This window comes from Xiphophorus hellerii, chromosome 21 (assembly GCF_003331165.1).
Source record: "Xiphophorus hellerii strain 12219 chromosome 21, Xiphophorus_hellerii-4.1, whole genome shotgun sequence".
Classification (NCBI taxonomy): domain Eukaryota; kingdom Metazoa; phylum Chordata; class Actinopteri; order Cyprinodontiformes; family Poeciliidae; genus Xiphophorus; species Xiphophorus hellerii.
The window spans coordinates 2,905,793-2,918,638 of record NC_045692.1 but is presented as its reverse complement, the minus strand read 5'-3'; the positions used below and the strand labels follow the sequence as shown (position 1 = coordinate 2,918,638).

Sequence of the window (12,846 nt, the reverse complement as noted above, 5' to 3'; positions counted from 1 at the left end):
ATTTTACCTGAAAAAGCAAATTTATTCACAAATGTCCTGCTCCTGGTTTTTCTTCCTTTGTTTCACTTTTCATCTCTTGTACATTTTCCTCTCCACTCCCATATTTTTATATGTGATAATCAATATTTGCTTCTGTGTCTCTCAGCCACCACGATAGAAGACCAGTCCTGTCTTTATCTCTTTGTCTTGGCCCTCCTCTGATTGTTTACATTCTCATTCTGATTTCTTTTTTCCTGTATGGTGAGCTTACCGCCAAGGAAAATGAAAAACTCACGCCAATAGTGTGCTAAATAGTACTGTGCCTGATTATTTCAGCTTCCTAAACAGTTTTCTTTCGAATATTTTGTTTGTGAGTTTTGAGGGCAATTTTATTTGACTTACTTCAGTGGAGACATGATTTGTTGCTTTTTATTCAGTCATTTCAGATTTTCTTTACATGAAACTGTGACAAGTGATTGTTGCACAAATGTTTTTTTTTACTTAATGGACATGAATTAGGAGCTGATAATAAACATTTTGTCAGCATTCAGATCGATACAATTTCTTCTCCCGTTCTGAGCAGCACTTTTACTCTGATCCTTCAGCACTGTCAATTCTCCCAACAACTATTGTCCACAGGATAAGATAATTATTGATCTATTAAAACTTAGTGGTAGTGAAAGGAAGTAGCTTAAAGTCTTATCTTTCTACACCTAGTCAGGATATGTTTTATGTTACGGTGCAAAATTAACTTTACTGCCAAAACTTTATGTCAAGAACCGTTAGTTTGCTTATAACAGTGTTTAAAAGGTGCTTCAACAAAGTGCTACACAGTAAAGTTGAACTACAGATAGTCTGCTGTTCATTTAGCTCAGACACTTAAAAAAAGACTGACTATTTCAGCTAGTTTTCCCTGGTAAAACTATGCAGAATGAACATGTACAGGTTTAAAAACCACACTGAACAACAGATGATTTCTTACCTGACAACTTTATTCTCACAAACAACAAAGTCTGTTGTTTGTGAGATCCTGTGGCTGAATTAGTTACAGTATATCTCCTGTATCTGTTGTCATTGTAGCATTAGCTTTGTATTGCCTCAATTTGGGGTTTTCTGTTGCTTGAAGCAAAGATTTAAATTGGTTTCTTATCGCAGAACAAAAAGTAACTGTTATTTAATTGCTTTTTACACTTTAAAGATTTTTAAGGTTATTTGGCTCTTTTATTTAATAACCTTTTTTCCCCATCCTTTGTCTGCAGTTAAATCTGACAAGACAGAGAAGAAGGACAAACAGGAGGATGGAGTGCAGAAGGTGGAGGCTTTTGATGTGTTGAACAAAGCTGAGCACGGGAGCGTGAAGGTTGAATTCACCACTAATGAAAGTTTGGTCAAAGTGGCGAATGAGGTAGAAAAGGGCAAGGAGAAAGCAAACGCACAGGAGGCAGAAAAGGTCAAAGAGGAAAATCAAGCAGACAAAACAAAGGAGATGGAGAAGCAGGCAGAAAGAGTGGATGATCAAAAGGAAACGGAGAAGCTAAAAGACAAGGAGATGGAGAAAGTGGAAACCGTCCAACTGAAGGAAGAGAAGGAGGAGAAAAAGCCCAAGGTGGAAGAATCACCTGTCAAAGTGGAAAAGAAAGAAAAGGTGGAGATAATCGACAAGATTGAGAACAAGGACGATAATTTAGAGAAGATCACCAACAACGAGAAACTGAAAAAGGAAGACAAAGTGGAGAACAAACACAGTGAGAAAGCTGAAAAGGTGGACGAAAACGAGAAGTCCAAAGAGGAGGAGGAGGAGAAAGTGCAAGATGCAGAAAAGCTGGATAAGAACCAGGATACCAAGGTGGAAGAAAAAGCAGAAAACAAAACAAGTGAGATTGCAGAAAAATCAGAGATAAAGGATGACAAAGGCCAGCACAAAGTGGAAATGACTTCAGAGCAGCAGCTTCACCCCACTGACGATAAGACTGAGACGAAGGCTGATGTGGAGCTGAAAACCGAGGCAGCAGCAGAGAAAGAAAAGGCCGACGTCGGGGAAGCCAAGACGGTGGAGAAAGGGGACAATGCAGCCACTCCTCTGGAGAAGCCTGCTGAAAAAGAAGCACAGAAGACAGAAAAGGAGGAGAAGGCAGATAAAAAGACAATAGAGAAGAAAGACAGTAAGAAGGAAAGGGCTGTCAAAGCAGATGGAGACAAGGCAAAGAAACCTGTGAAGACTGCGACCAACGGAAGCAGTGCAACAGCAAGCAAGGACCTGTCTGCTGGAGACAGGAAGACCAAGGTAGGACTTATTCCACGCAGAGGCGATCTACATATCATCTTAGCCCCACAAAATCCATCAAAACGAGTCGCAGTCATGTTTTCAGAAGACTGCAATGCAGATACAGATTCACATATAATCCATCAGTCCAGTTCTAAACAGAGGAAGTCTGACTTACACCAAAAGCTAAACGGAGTTATGATTCATCACAAACAAAGAATTAGAAATTCTTGAAACATTTGGAGGTTATTACTTCTGAGCTGAGCTTCACCAGGAAATCTTGATGCACCAATCAAATATTTTGTGACAAATTTCCACCTGCTGATACTGGTTTTATACAATTATCAATTCTCTTTAAGAACTACATTAGGAGTGCACGTATAAATCAGACCCGATTTCCTTAATTTTGGGTAACGATGATTGGCCGACACATTTGAAACCAGTCTTATCTACCTCCACAGATGTCTGAATGACCTAGTGAAATCCTGTCCCCTTTCTCTCTGCCTTGAGGGAGGACTGATTGACCCACCCACCAGGTCATGTCTGCACATGGGCGGTTAACAATAATCATCCCACTGTTGCCAACTTTGTGGCTTTGTCGCTATATTTAGTAACTTTTCAGACAAAAAAAAGTGGCGTTGACCAAAATCTGAATTGGCAGGTGAGACCATTTAAAGAACATGATCAGTGATAGGTCAGAAATCTCTCATCAGTGCACCCCTACAAAATATTGTTCTAGTAAGCACAATAAATTGAAGTTTTAACTGCATTAAAATGAAATGCTTAAGCTAAAACAATATCTCTGTCAAATACAGCCCACAGCTGGAGAACACGCTGTGTCTTGCATCACTAAAGATCTGTAAATACAGTAAAATCCTCCAGGTTGAGAGTACAGAGCTACTTGGGAATAAAACCCAACATAATCATTAGACTTGAACTATATCACGAAAACATGTAATTGTAACACTTATTCCTTTTTTTCCAGAAACAATGTCTCTATCAATTTATTAGCTTTAGCCTCACAACCATTGCAAATTATGCACCAAGCGTGGGAATTGGGCACAGTGAAATCCTATCCAGGACGGCAGATATATTATCGGCATCCAGAATTTGCATGCATGGAATGTAATACCCTATGAAAATATTTTTCTCAAAATGAATACTTGCATCTGTTTGGATGCACAAAGTTCTGAAGTGTTGTTGAATAAATTAAGTCATTACATTCTGGTTGTTAACCTAATTTTTCACAGGTGGTTACAAATCAACGTCTTTACAATTTTATATGAGTGAATAGCAACTTAGCACATTTAGCACACTCAGCTATGCTAGCTGAAAACTTCTACCTTAAATGTGAGATTCCAATAAGACTGCCAACATTTTCTAATTCAGCATCTTCTGGATAAGTTTAAATTGGACTTTTCTAAAGGATAAGACACAGCAACTTAGCCAAGCTACATTCAGCCTTCCTGAAATTTGCTAACTTCTCCCTGCTTGTTTTAGTTAAGAAGCAGCTTGAATGAACATTTAACACATCTTTTGCGTTTTACCTGATCAGCTCACTGATCCTGAATATAGCTGAGTTCTAACAACATGTAGCATGTAGGTAAAGAGGGTTCATCGGAAAAAAGGCTGGATATTTAATGTGTAACTCACCAGTCATCAAGCATTTGCAGTATGCATTGTTTGTGCTTCAGATTCAGTTTTGTTTCTCTTTATTTTAAGCTTTTATCCTTGTAATAAAAAAATTCACAGCATATTATTTTGACATTTTTTTTCTTGAATTGCTGCTTGCACTTCTTAGCCCCACTGCCGCTACCTATGATTTGATGTTTTTTTTTTTGTTTGTTTGCTTCTTCTCTTTATTTTGCCTTCCATCACTGACCTGTTGTGGCAGCCCGCCACAGGGGTGACCAAACCGGTCGGTGCTGCCAAAACGCGGCCAGCCACCGCTCCTGCCGGTGGCTCGGCCGCAGCCACCGGCAAACGCCCCACACCCACCTCCACCAGCACTACCACAGACAGAAAAACAACCATACCCAAGACAGCTTCCACAGGCGCTGCTGGGCCTAAACGACCCCCTGCCAGTTCCACTAGTCGCCCATCGTCCCAACCCTCCACAGGCACACGAGATGTTAAACTGAAGGTAAGCATGCAGGATGAAGGTTTGCGAAAAGCTCTGTAGGAACAATCTCAAAGTTTACTTCACACAGAATACAACTAGATACATATTACATTTCTGCTGTCTCTCATACATGGCAAGTTTCTTTGGCACACTTCCATAAAGACCAGACTTATGGAACACACAACCAATAGCTCATTTATCAACACATTCTTCTGCCTGAGTTTTAAATCTCTGCAGTTTGTCCAGAGTTAACATAGGGCATTCAAAGGTTCAAGGGTTCAAAGGCTGATGGCTCACATGTCTTAGATGTCACCTTTGGTCAACACACCAGAATCCAATGATCGGTTAATCCCCAGGCCTCTGGAGAACTTCAGCAGAATCTCCTGCTATTTTGAGGAGGTAATCTAGCTACTTAAGGACACATGCACACCAGCCCTGTTTTGGGCTCTTTAATAGAACTCTAGTTTGTTTGCTTTGAAAGTTCGCTTCATTTGGGGAGGAGTGAATGCGTGATGGAACTCTGATGCCGATCAAAAGCAGTGAACTCTGGTCCGCCTAAAAAGCTCGGTCTCTGTTCGGTTGAAGTGAACTTTTTTAGGAACTTGTGAACGCCAAATGTTCCAGAGAGCGCTCCAAAAGTAGGAACCAGCGCATTCCTGGTTGGGTAAATACAACCAAAACAAACAGGAGAGTTTAGCGCTAGTTGGAGAAATAGCTCATGGTCTTTAACCAAAGACAAAAGAGAAATCCTACAAATGCTAAAATATGACGCCACTCCCTTTTTGGTTGGTTTGACACAGTGCATTGTGCAGCAGCTGAAAATGGAACAAATGCGGCAACTTTTACTGAACTGAACCGAATCTACTGAATTATCAGAGGTGGAAACACCCTAAATCAGCTGTGTTGGAACAAGGACACATCTAAAACCTGCAGGACTCCAGCCCTGAAGTGGAACATGTCTTTTGTCTATTTGTCCCAATCATACATGTTTGCAGTTGTTCCGTTTTGAGATGATGGATTGAACAACGCTCTGCGAGCATGGGACAGGGATCTCTAACCTAAACCTGCTTTAAAAAAATCCACTTCTGGCCTGAGTTACGTGTTGAAGCTCATTGTGATGTTGTGTGTTCACTAACTGACTTTAATACTTATTCTGGATTTGCAGCTTGATCAAATTGCATAGATGTGGACTCATTTTACTCTAAGGTAAAAGGGGCTGACTAAGATGCACATTACACTTTTCATTTTTTATGTGGAAAAACAAAATTAGAAAACCACAATCATTTTCTTTTATAACTGTTTGCCCAAGTTTCATAAAACCATTGACAGTTTGTTGTTTGATGCCTGTCATTTTCACAGCATGATCCAGTGGAGTCTATTCAGATGTTCAGTCTTGGGAAATATATCAGCTTCAGTTGTGCAACTGGCATCGGTTATTTTACTTTTTCTCAATTAAAATGGCAAATTTCTAGAAGCATTTAAAAATGTCCTCAGATTAATTGTTTCTTCACTTTGTAGTCGGTTTCAGTTGTATCAACGTTGATGAAGTTTCTTAAAATCCACCTCTCTGTCCCCATCTGTTGGTGACCTTCTTAAATGCAGCCAGTTTGACGGTAACCCAGGCGCTATTGGCCTTTATTTAGTCCCTGGCACCCTGGGGTGCAGGGTGACTCAGTTCAGGATGGCTGGGCTGGATTTGGAGCATGGCATCATCCAACGGGCTACATGGTGATGCAATCATGTTTAACAGAATGAAATCCTCTTTCCTCATGATGTGAAATCATAGATTTTAAAAAGGATGCATTTACATTTTTATCAACTTTGAAAGCTCTGAGACAGGGGGCGTTTGTAAAGAATCTAATATTAAAATCAGATGAAAAAGTCTGACCTGAATTTCAGCCAGTCATCAGCCTTTGAATCACCACTTCTCTGCTCTCTTTTCTCCCGTCACAGTCCACCACAGAGAAGCGCCCCCTGGTGCCGAAGGCTGGCAGTGGCACCACGAGTCACCCTGCCTCCGGCCCTGCTACCAAAAACGGAACGGTGAGCACTGCAGCCAGCAAAACCACTTCATCGGTGCGCACAGCCGCGTCCACTCGCACAACTACTACTACTGCAGCCAAAAAGCCTCTGGGTACGTCCAGTTTGGATGACATAACCCAGCTATTGCATGTCGGCATCTTTCTCATTGATTCATATACGGATTTTCTCACAATGTTTGTTTCAGCCTCTAAAACTGAAAGCATCAAACCAGGAGAAGAGAAGAAGTCCACCACTGTTAGGACTTCAACAGGTATCACAAAATGCCTCCATTTTGTATTAATAAATTGTGGACACATCTTTATGACATCACACATCCTGATTCATAAAAATAATAAGTGATGTCAATCGATTTTCTTCAAAATGACCCTTGAAATTATAAGGTCAGACTTGAATACACCACATTTTTACTGCTACGTTTTTACTCCAGCTTTTGGTTTAAATATATTAATTCTTTATTTGCAACATCTTAAATCCTGTATTCCCCTCTTCTGTCTTTTCAGTTGTATTTTAATGTCATACATTTCATGGATACTTTAGACAGCAATTTTAAGTCTGAGTGACAAAAAATCAAATGTGGGGTTCCTCAGGGCCTTCTTCTTGGGCCATTTATAATCAGTGTTTGCATGCCAACCTTAGCTGTCACCATGTTTCAGTTAAAACCCAGGTCCATTGTCAAGTCTGACTTTAGCCATCTAATGTTTGATTCAGTTCTAGCCAAGATTGGTGTGTCTCCATTGGGAGTGTGTTCCTCTCTATGTTGACTTGAATATGTGGAGGAACTTGGACATCTAGGCGGACTGTGTTTGTGCAGGGGATGTGGTTGACTCTCCCATGACATCATTTATGGAGAAAGTGACTCTCAGGTGGTCAGTTTCTCCAAAATCTACCAGTTTATGTTGTTCGTTGTTGGTTTCCCCATCCAGTTGACACTGTATATGCTCTTCTGTCACAACTGATAAAAAGGTTTGGACCTCAAGGTTTGACTATGGAATTATTGATTTGTAGCTAGCCTACTACTACAAAAAAAGGTGGTTAAAATGTTGTTAAGATAAATCTATGGCTCAGTTAATAAATACGGTCTATTGTCAATCAAATTGTGTGCAATACCTGGCTCAGTCCGGCATGTACCACATCTGGAGTGGTAGAAGCTGGACTAGGGAGTCTGGTGAGGGAAAGAACTGGTTAAAGCCACGCGGAGTACTACACACCTCCTGCTAATATGGGTTCAAAAAGCCAGAGACTCACTACCGAGCTCCCATTTGACCACCACTTTTGTTTTTAAAATGATACATTTTTAAAAGGTATCATAAGATTGACTTTAAATGTTTTTGCAAATCAGATAAACTTTCTTTACTTCCGTTGACGGACGATGGACCCCAGTAGAGTGGGGTAACTGAGTCAGACAGACAGTCTAACCGTGACTGTGGGTCTTGTAGAGAAAGACTTTGCTGCTGAAAAGCTCCGTAGACTTTTAAAACCTCCAGCACAGCAGCCTGTGGATTACCAGCTGCTTGCTGTTGACAGGAGTTTGCAGCTCTTGCTGATGCAGCCTCAAGTTTTCTAATCTGCCAGGGTTCGTATATAGAAAGTCAAATTACTCTTAAGCTCCGTCAAAGCAACAGGGGCGGATTTCCTCAATTAAAGATGTCCTGAAAAAGAGTCAGAGAGATTCCCTAAGCTTTCAGGGAGGATTGATAGCACAACATGTGATTCAGCATGGCTCAGCAGTATGAAGGAATAGCTGACAAGAGGGGCCAAATAAATATGGATGACAGATTTTCTTTGGCACAAATGTAGTGCCTGAGTGCATCTTGCCTGTGGATGCTGAAGTCAAAGATATTATGTTAAATCGGCTTTACCCACACAAGAAAAGATTTTAAAGTCAAGCCGTGAATATTTTCCTTTAATAATGGTGATTCCAACATCCTTCTGCTTCTTTTTGTCTGTCCTGTTTGCTTTTCTGCTTGTTTCTCAGCTTTCTCCATTTTTCATTTCACAGCTTCTGTCTCCTTTGTCATATCTGTCAGAGTTGAGAGACAGAGAATCCACTTCCTGTTTTTCTCCTCTTCTATGTGTGGCGACTTGGATAATTCAACCTTGTTTTTTTGCAGTTATCTGGTCACCTTCGGATTAAGCAAGAAATATTAAGAGAAACTTTGAAGTTCTTTAAGAAATTCTTCCTTTAATAGTGTTGATTTTTGTCTTAAATGTAATTTTCTTCTCCATAAAGTAGATTTTGTGAAGCTATTATTGACACACAAAGTAGATTTAGAATGTTTTTATTCATAGACACATATCATAAAGGGTGTGATGTGCTATTATGCTCACTTGTTTTTGCTTGTTGATACATTTAAAGAATGTCTCAAATCATTTTTACAATAATTTGTCAGTTTAAACTTGCTTTAATGACTGCACACACCCTTTGCTATAGGAACTGATTAACAACGGCTCCACGTGTGTATCAGGATTCAACACCAAAAAACATGACTATCAGTCCATTACAGTATTCTGTTTTCAGGCTTGATGTTTATTTTGCAATAAGTGATCATATTATCACAGTGATGATTGATTACCTCATTTAAACACCTGCTCTACTGATGATCTCAGAGAATTGGTGTGTGGGTCGCCTTTTTTTTTAAGCTGCGAACAAAATCACTCCAAATTCTGCAGCACATCTACATGTTAAAGTTGTCAAAGTCAAGCTAGCATAATTAACTTAGTTTTATTTCCCTCACTATTTTTCTTAACTAAAACTTTTTACTAAGTTACAAAATGTGGTCATTGTTTCTTGTTATCTAGTTATCATAGTACTGACAATTAGTAGCCAAGCACTGCATCCTTTTTTCCTCTATATATCACGCTTACATTTAAGATTTAGCACGTTATGTTAGCAGCTTGACAGCTAAAACCACTGGTAGTAACCGTCTTTCACCCTCCATGAGGGAGTTGGTAGGGTAGGTTGCAACATAGAGAAACAATGAGATTGCAAATTCCTAAACTTGTTAAAAAAATTATAACTATATTAAGGAGAGACTTTTGAATGCACTGTGTAAACTTTCCCTCCAGCCGACTCTACCAAGCCCAAGACCACTTCCACCACCTCAAGGAGCACGACTTCCACCACCGCTGCATCTCGCACTCGAACAACAGCGACCAAATCGGCTGCGCTGTCCTCCGCCACGGCCACAGCAGCAGAGAAGAAGCCCCTGGGGCCCATGGGGCCCCGCACCCTGCGACCCACTGCATCCACGACGACGAGCGCCACCACGAGGCCCACGGCTCGGCCCGGCACAGCGCCAGACCCTGACATCCGTAACGTCCGCTCAAAGATCGGCTCCACTGATAACATAAAGCACCAGCCTGGCGGCGGGAAGGTAGGTCCTGCTGTGTCTGATGGACTTCTCGTGCAACTGCCTTACTCCCAGCATGCAATCTCTGGTTCCGATTCCAAATCCTCCTAGACTAACAGGAAGTGTTCTCAAACTGCAGGGTCTATGATTAAAATGGTGCATTGTCTCACGGAGTTGTCTCTTTACGTTTGTTTCTTCTAACGCTATTCTCTTTTCCAGTCTGAACTCTCAGCCAGTTCTAAACATGTTGGCTCCTGGTCGATTCAGCCCTTCATGGATTCGTACCCATAAACAAACCATTTCTTACTTGCACACTAAAACCATTTCGTTTCTGGTTATTTTTGTTCGTAGTTGAAAGCAACAAAGAATTCAACTATGAATGGTGAATAGTCATAAAAATGCTTAAATCTCATAGCATTTTGCATGTGTTATGGGAAGCCATCATGGGTTTCTCACTGTTTGATTATCTTAATTAAAAATATGACAGTTGGTGTTTATATTAACAGAAAAATAGGACATAATGAAGCTGAATGTTAGCTCTATTGCTAGTTTGCATGTTTTACCACAGGAGGCATGAGTCCTCTCCTGGTACTCCGGCTTCCTCCCAAAGTCCAAAAATATAAATGTTATGCTAATTATCTCTCTAAATAGCCCTCATATGTAAGAGGTGTGTCCATAGGGATGCCCCCCCCCATGTGATGGATGGTCTACTTGCTTTTAGTTTAAACAGAAAGCCAACTGTTGTTCGAGAACATCTTTACATAAAGAGTTAAAATAGACAATCTTTTAGTTTCTTAGGCTTTTTTGTGTCTTAAAAACATGTAAATAGATAAGTAAGTCTTTACTGTAGTTTTGAGAAAAACATTAATTTTACCCTTGTTTCAGCCAAACAAGGGTAAAATGTTCACTGCTGAACAAGAAGCAGGCGGGGCAGGGATGGTGCTGCAAACCTCTCCCTCTCTGATTTAAAAAGATTTTTCATGAGATTTTAAGCTGCAGGAAAAACTTGATTTTTTTTTGTGTGAATTTAAAACTTACAATCTGAGCTCTGATCAAACATCACATCTTAATTAATGTTAATTAATAAATATAAATATTATAAAGGTAGACCACGAATAGAATATCTACAACTAATTTAAACCATAAAAAATATAAAATATGCCCCCAGCTGCTACAAACTTATGACGGAAACATTGAGTCCGAAACAGTCAAAACTACAAGAGCAGAAGTAGTGAAGGGCCAAAATGACCAGCATCCAACACAAGTAGAAATGGTCTCTATCGTCATCATCTTCTCCTCACTACTCACCTTTTCCTCTGCATGTTAACTAATTGCAATAAACATTCCATAGTAAGGCTTTCACCCATCATGCCATGGCACACATGAGCCACCTAAAAAAATTGTCATTTGCATACACAAAGACCTGATCATAGGTTACCCTTAAAACATTTTGTCTTCTTCAGGAACAAAGTCCTATATGTTAGCTCACTGAGCTAACTTCCTAGATCACTGCTTTTGAGCTTTGCTTCTTTTTGAGAACCGTCGACCCCCATTTTTGGAATGGACCACAGCTGCCCAGGAAATGGCTAAAATCCAGGACTATTTTAGACCCACTCTAAGAACGCTTATAAATGTCTATTTTAATTGTTCAAACACTAAATACACCATCCTAAACTCTGCCACAGAAGATAATATCTACAAGCTTTTTTACAAGCTAGAAAAATGAATGGCGCTCCTGGATTGGCTAATCCCAGCCAGTTGCATATAAATTAGTATTGTGTGTCAGTAGCATTGTGCCGAGGTATTTTGGAAAAGCCAAAATCCACTTCAAGAAATCACAAAAACCTTTCTTGTGAAATTGAGGAAGTTATTCTGGATGTTGCCGTTTTCATCAACCGTTTGTTATCTGATACTTAAAAAAGCACAAAAAAAATGTACTTTGTGCTTCTTCTCTTGTTTCTCCCTATCTGGGCCTAATTTTACTAATATTCCCTCCACCTTTGGACTTTTTGGAAAGTTTCTTAATCTCTCTCACTCTTTTAACCCACTATCCACTGACATCCACAAATGTCTTTGTGCACGCCGGCCGCCTCCTCACATTTTGTCGTTGCAAGTGGCTCTCATTGATTGGGGGCCGGCTTCTCTTCCCAGGTGGCCTCTGCTTCTCAGAAAAGGGGCATCACCACCAAAGAAAGCAGCCAGGGCAAAGTGAGTCCCCCTTCATCCTCCCCAACACGCTCTTCCTTATACTCTGTTCATTCATTCATTCATTCATTCATTCATTCATTCATTCATTCATTCATCAGCTGTTTTTTGATAGCACATCTACATGTCAGAAGCTTGGCAAATCAAGCTTCTGAAATCTTCAGTCAGTCTGAAATCTTATTGTCATAGTTCTAGAATGGTCAGGAGGGCGATTACCTGGATGTTTTATTGGGATGTTTTTTTAATTCATATTCAGTAAGCGCTCCAATGTTTGGTTCTTTTATATCATTTACTTTTACAGCATTTCATTTTATGTGCTTTCAGTCTGTTAACTTTTCTGAAAATAATGAAAAGCAAACATTATGCTGTTTACAGTGGTGAATGCACATCCAATAATGCACTAAAGGCAAAGCTAATTTTTCATTTGGCGCTTTTGCTAATTTTGGAAACATTTAGCACACTTAGCTTCCCCTAAATATTTTTTTTTTTTTCTGGAGAATTTGAAAAGCACTAATTCACTTGGCAATTTTGTAGAATTTCAGCTGAAAAAAGATATGAGATCTTTTTGTTATTAATTGCTAATAATTCTTCAAGAAGGTAGTTTATATGAATGCTCTTATTTTGAAATGTGTAAAGACTGTTTACATAAAATGTTCTGTTTCCTCACATGTTCTCTTTTTTCCACAATAACTTTATTTCAAACAAGGAAATGTGTTTGGCGCCACCTGCTGACTGACAGTTGCATTGTCACCTTTGGCAGTTTCAAAAATTAGAGATTCCCATTGAGGCTTTATTGACATTCATGGAGAGACACAGATTTTCATCATGAAGGCTCAGCTGAGCCAACAGTAGAGTGGACTGAGGAATGAATTAAGTCTCAGCCA

The 12,846-nt window shown here is 39.9% G+C and overlaps 1 protein-coding gene across 11 annotated transcripts in view; it reads left to right on the top strand.

Moving 5' to 3' along the window:
* Positions 1–12,846, top strand: part of LOC116711682 (microtubule-associated protein 4) — a 108,906-nt gene that overhangs the window by 83,890 nt on the left and 12,170 nt on the right. For 8 of the 11 annotated variants that reach the window (XM_032551114.1, XM_032551123.1, XM_032551117.1 and 5 more), the window contains 5 exons: positions 1,239–2,263; positions 4,137–4,385; positions 6,318–6,498; positions 6,592–6,657; positions 9,474–9,781. In XM_032551114.1, coding sequence (XP_032407005.1) covers positions 1,239–2,263; positions 4,137–4,385; positions 6,318–6,498; positions 6,592–6,657; positions 9,474–9,781 — 1,829 coding nt within the window. Of the gene's footprint in view, positions 1–1,238; positions 2,264–4,136; positions 4,386–6,317; positions 6,499–6,591; positions 6,658–9,473; positions 9,782–11,908; positions 11,966–12,846 lie in introns of all 11 variants that reach the window. The other 3 variants (XM_032551124.1, XM_032551115.1, XM_032551121.1) reach the window with 2 other exon arrangements.